The 5965-nt window shown below is 59.9% G+C and overlaps 1 protein-coding gene across 1 annotated transcript in view; it reads right to left on the minus strand.

Annotated features, from left to right (window-relative positions):
- Nucleotides 1-5965, minus strand: part of Ncln (nicalin) — a 12019-nt gene that overhangs the window by 3226 nt on the left and 2828 nt on the right. Inside the window, 5 exon segments of the mRNA XM_033759617.1 lie at nt 54-201; nt 280-368; nt 1854-1957; nt 2583-2663; nt 4046-4140. Coding sequence (XP_033615508.1) covers nt 54-201; nt 280-368; nt 1854-1957; nt 2583-2663; nt 4046-4140 — 517 coding nt within the window.

A 5965-nucleotide genomic window follows, 5' to 3' on the forward strand; every position in this document is an offset into this window, starting at 1 on the left:
CAGTTAGCCAGGGGCGGGGTTCAGAGACCACCGCAGCCGGACCCCCCAGCCCTGCACCCACCGTCTCGAGCTCCCGCAGGAAAGTGTGCTGCAGCGTCCCCTCCCTCGGCGGCTTGGACACGTGCAGGTGCAGGTTGCTGCCCCGGCCCACCGTGTCCAGGCACAGGACGAAGGCCACGTTGTCCTGCAGCAGGCTGGAGTCTGGGGGGCAGCGTGGGCTCGTGGGAGGCTATGGGAACCAGGACACCCCGGGCGCCTCCCGCTCCCCCCACCGCTTACCTGTGTGGTCCAGGTTGTCCTCCAGCCAGCGCTTGGTGCCCTGGTAGTTGAACTTGCCCCCTCCGGAGGCAAAGAACAGGAGGTTGTACCTGCAGATGGGACGCGCGTCGGTCAGCGGAGACAGGTGAGCATGTGGGCGCAGTGGGGTCAGGCGAGGGCCGACAGCGCCCCGCCTGGAGCCCTCTGGGTGGGCGGCACCCCTGCTTGCTCCGGATTCCACATCCACTGGGAACCGAGCGGTGGCTTCCCTGGAACGGCATCTTTGCCGGGGTCATCGGCTAGGATGTGGCCATCCTGGGGTCAGGTGTGCCCTCGATCCAGCAGCTGTGTCCTCGTAGGAAGAGACATTCAGACACATGGGACAACAGCTGTGACAGTGGCGACAGACTGGAGAGACGCAGCCACGAGCCAGAGCTATGCATTTGGGCCTCGGCTAAAACACAGGACCCTGTGACACATGAATTTCAGAGACCAGGGGATACTGAATACGGGACGTAGTTATGTTAAAAGCATACAGAGCCAGGCGTGGAGCACACGCCTGTCATCCCAGCACTCTGGGAGGCTGAAGCAGGAGGATCGCAATTCCAGCCCAGCCTCAGCAACCTAGTGAGACCCTGCCTCAAGGTTTAAAAATTCAAACAGGGGCTGGGCATGTAGCTCCACTAGAAGGCCCTGAATTCAATCCCCAGTGGTGCAACACGAAACAGAAACAGCATTGCAGTCAGCTCTCCACGCCGGTGGGTCCCCCTCAGCAGATCCAACCAACCACAGGGCAAGCGAGCTCAGGAAATCTGCGCACACGGAACGCATGCGCCTTTCCTCCCGGCCAGGGCCCCAGACGTGTGTCAGCAGCATCCCTGCACGCACACGCGCTCAGGTACTTGGAGTCATCAAGAGACGATTTCAAGTCTGTGCCAACCTACACCGCCGCCTTCTGTCAGAAACCTGAGTGCCCACGGATCCCCCAGGGACAAACACGGACACGGACACACGGGCAACTCTAGATCCCCTGTCTTCCGGGCACTCGACTCCCACGGAGTGGCCTGCGTTCCCCTTTGCTGCTTGGCCACTCACCACCGGCCTGTCGGGGCCCTGCTGTGCCCACTGTGCTCCCACAGGAGCTCGATGAGCTGGCCATCCCGGGTCCTGCAGCCCTGCTTTGCAGCTTCTTAAAAAGAGACCCCTCCCCAACACTGTATTTAACCTGCCGGACTCCGAGCAGGCTGCTGGAACTGGGCAGTCACCTGTCACCACGAGGCGAAGGCCGAGAGCAGTCAGACACAGTGGCCCTGTGCTCACGGGGTCGCGGGCCCACACCTGTGGCCACCCTGCTGAGGAACAGCTGTCGGCCTCAGCCAGGGCCTTTCAGGGCGCCCTGCCCCTAGGGGACCCCGGGCTCTACCTCGGGATGCGTGTGGTAGAGTGGGTAGAGGCCAGGGTGCCCTGCGGAGAACAGCCCAGCCGCGGTGTCTAGTGCCACAGCGAGGCCGAGTTTCACGGCCAGCTCCTGGCAGAGGCCTGGCCTGTAGCTGTACGGGGGAGGCAGGTCAGTGGGGCCGCGCGGCGACACTCACGCAGCATGTGTGCGCTTGTAGGTGTAGAGCCGGGAGAAGAGGCGCGCCAGCTCCAGCAGCACAGACACACCGCTCCCGTTGGAGTCCGCGCCCAGCGACAGCCACTGTGGGCAGAGACGTGGCTGGTCAGGGCCCGCCTGGCCCCCGGGCCCTCCCACCGCAGCCTCGCTGTCCCCGCCAGTGTCGCCTCTGGGCCCCATCCAGCCAGACGGCTCCCCTCTGTACAGGCCCAGGCTCAGGACTCCAGGGTCCACCAGGCGTCCCTGCTCGCTGCCCTCACCCTCGCCCTGTCCCCGTCCACCCAGACTCCTCCTGCATCTGAAAGCAGCATCACCACCCAGGCCGGTTCTCAGCAAGATGAGCAAATCAGGGACGCTGCAGTGGCTGGGCCCGTCCCAAGAGCAAGGCTTTTGGCCAGTATCGTTTGAAGTTCACAGGTGACACCGCGGCAGGGAGAGATGCCGGAAACAGGGCACAGTGTGGGGCTCCATGGACCGGAAATGCCCAGCCCAGGTGACTCCAGAGACAGGAAGTGGCCTGAGGGGTGCCGGGTGGGAGGGTTCAGGGGAACCGCTCGTGGTACGGCAGAAAGCTCTGGGTACAGACAGTGGCGATGGCTGCTCAACGCCACGCACGTGCGAACACTGACCCGCCCCCTGCGCGTGAAGCCCTTTTTGTTCTGCAACACCGGGAGCTGAGCAAGGGTCACCGTGGGGGGCAGGGACATACCGGGGCCACCCCGAAAGCGTCATAGTGGGCCACGATGACGATGGTGGGAAGGTCCTCTCCGCCCAGCCCCGTCAGCCGCCCCTGTGGAGACAGCGTGAGAGCAGCTGCTGGGGCTGCGTCACCGCCAGCCCTGGAGAAAGCCAGCGAGGGGCTCGGGTCAGGAGACCCTGCTCCCTGGGCCGTGCCCCTTCCGTGCCCTCTGCAGCCCCTCTAGGGACCTCCTGGGGATGAGGCCCAGCTGCAAAGAGAACCCACGCCCGCCGTGGCAGTGAGTGAAGCCCTGGCTCTTCCTGCCTCCTCCAGGGGCTCTGCTCCGTCCTGGGGGCTGGGAACCTTCCGTGAAAAGCAGAGGGAGATTTTCAGCCCTGGCACAACTTGAGAAAGCGGCATGGATGACAGGTCCTCTAGGCCTGACCATGTGCCAATAAACTCTATTTACAAAGCAAGCAGAGGGCCGGACTTGGCCCAAGATCCAAAGGCAGGAGGACTCGAGGTTTCGCCAGCACATGCACAGCGGGAAACTGGGGCCACCCCACAAAGCGCCCCATCATGGACAGGAGCAGTGTTTGGGGAGCTGTCCACAGGGGCCAGAGGGGAGGTGGGGCCCAGCTGAGAGTCCTGGCAGGGACCGTGGCAGGATGGTGCACGTCTGTCATCCCCATACTATGGGAAGCTGAGGCAGGAGGGTCACAAGTTCCAGCTCAGCCTGGGCAACTTAACAACTTAGTGAGAATTTGGCTAATAAAATAAAATAAGGCTGGAGACATAACTAGTACAAAGTCCAGGGTTCAACCCCTACTATGTAAAAATAAAAAACCCCAACAAGGGCCGGGGATTTGGCTCAGTGGTTCTGCCACCTGCCTTGCAAATGCAAAGAAAAAAAAACTTAAAAGTGAAGACAGGAAACCCTCGCCCAGCCTGCCCAGGCCAACAGCAGGAGCCCGGGAAAGCAGATCCAGGAGCCAGCAGGACCAGCAGCTTCCAGCTCCTGCCCAGGGCACCCAAAGCTCCCGAACCAATGAGGGGGTGACCATGCTAACAGACGAGACCCCAAACCGCACGGGGCCCAGCACACAGCGGCTCAGCTCGGCTCTCCACTCCCGAATCACAGAGACAGGCTCTGCCCCCAAGTCTGCTCGGCTCCTCGTCACCCGCCCCCATCCTCCATCGACTCTGCTGACCTTCCCTGGCCCCTGCACCTCAGCTCCTTCACCCAGAGCCCTGGCGTCTCCCTGTCCCTCCAGGGGCTGCAGGTCTCTTGGCCTGGGTGTCCCTCGGTGAGCAAGCCGCCCCCACCAGCTGGTGAAAGCCCAGTCTCCTGCTGCCCTCGAATGTCCACACCACAAGTGAGTTTTTAGAGGGAGGGTCAGAGTTCCCCCTGGCTCACTGCTGCCCCCTGGTGGAGGAGCCGGCAGCTGGGCCAGGCTGGGCGGTGTGGCAGGGGGCGGGCGACTGGCACTCACCTCAACGCTGGTGATCAGCCAGTCGTTCACAGCCTTGCTCTGGACCCCGCTTGTGACCATCTGGAAGCCGTTGGCAGTGGCCGTGTGCAGCAGCACTACGATCAAGAGGGGGCACTCACCTGAGCTCAGGGCTGCCCTCCAGGTGCCCAAGATGACAGCCCGGCCCTTGCGTTTGCACCCAGGAACCAGGTCTGCACCTCTGTTTTTTTGCATGATGAAAACAATCACGGCTAGGCGTGCTGGCACGTGGCTGTCATCCCTGCGGTCGGGAGGCTGAAGCAGGAGGAAATCTGCAAATTTGAGGCCAGCCTGGGCTACGTAGTGAGTTTAAGGCCAAACTGGACTACATAATGACATCCTATCTCAACCAAAAACAAAGAAACCAACACAGTCATGGGCTTGGGGTACGGCTCAGTGCAAGCGGTGGCCTAGCACGGGCAAGCACCACAAAAAAATCCCCAAATAAATAAAACCCACATAGACACTTGGGTCTGTGAGACCTCACCGTGGGCAGCTGAGAAAGCAGGCACCTCAGGAACTCGGTGCTATTTCTGAGTCAGTGTATTTCAAAGTGCAAGTTATTTAGCTGCAATTGCTATACTTGATTTTATAAACTGTGTTTTCTGCCTGGTACAATGTAAATCAAATATTTCCCAGTGTCCATAAAAATTCCACCTCAATGACATTTTAACAGCTACGTCATATACCCCTGAGGACAATTTTTCTTCTCCTTTTGGCAAAAACTCCTCTCCACTCCAGTGAAAAAGGGGCTGTTGTCTAGACTTTCATTGTGACCAGGGGTGGGAAACTTTCCATACAGGGCCAGAGTTAATGCTTTCAGCTTCGTGGGCCAGACGGCTTGCCATAGATGAACCAAAGGGAAGGGTGACACTGTGTGCCAATAAAACTTTATTTACCAAAGCAGGGGCCCACAGGCCAGAGTACATGGGGCCTAACCTAGTTCCAATAACCTAGCCAGGAACAGAGAACATCGTTTCACAGCTTTGACACGTATCGTCAAAGTGCTTCTGGGGGGGCCAGGCAGGGTCGGTCTGTGTCTACAGCTTGGCCAGCCCCCTCGTATGCCTTTCAGCATTTATTTATTTATTGTGTTGCTAGAGATGCAACCCAGGGCCTCAATCACACTAACAGGTGCTCACCACTGAGCTGCACCCTTGGCCCCTGGCTTCTTTCAGACCAAATTTAATAGGTGACAGGGCCTTCAGCTGTGAGTCTTTGATAACTTGTGCTCTTGCTTTTCTTTTTTTTTTTTTTTTTGGTACTGGGGATTGAACCTAGGGCATATGTACTGAGTGTACTGCGTTTCATCCCCAACCTTTTTTTTGGGGGGGGGTACCAGGGATTGAACTCGGGTCCATGTGCTTGAGACAGGTGAGGTGCCACTGAGCTAAATCCCCACCTCCCCCCTCACCTTTATTTTGAGACAGGGTCACACTAAGTTGTTCAGGCTGGGCTTGAACCTCCGATCTTCCTGCCTCAGCCTCCTGAGTAGCTTGGATAAGAGGCAGACACCACCACGGTCTTTCTCTTAGCAGCAGCCCACTCCCCAGTCTCCCCTCACAGGGTGAACTCTGGGGCTCAGCTGGCCCCCCATACCCCGACCCCTGCCCATCACTGAGTGGAGGAGAGGGATGGTCCCTTCCCAGGGCCCCTGCCGATCCCCGTGTGTGCAGCAGGGGAGCGGGAACCCAGGACTCATGGTCAGTGGCAGCGACAGAGATCGAGGACCTATGGCTGCAGCTCACTGGGGTGAGGGGCGGAACTGCAGCCCCTAACCCTGGCTGCGGCTTCTGAGCGGGGCTTCGGGCTAGGCCGACACACAGGTCTGCACAGGTGAGTCAAGGCTAGAGGCCCCGCCCCCCGGAGGGCAGTTCCCCACCCGGCCCCACCCCCAGCTCC

The sequence above is a fragment of the Fukomys damarensis genome, unplaced genomic scaffold, assembly GCF_012274545.1.
Source record: "Fukomys damarensis isolate Sample0158 unplaced genomic scaffold, DMR_v1.0_HiC HiC_scaffold_37, whole genome shotgun sequence".
Taxonomy (NCBI): domain Eukaryota; kingdom Metazoa; phylum Chordata; class Mammalia; order Rodentia; family Bathyergidae; genus Fukomys; species Fukomys damarensis.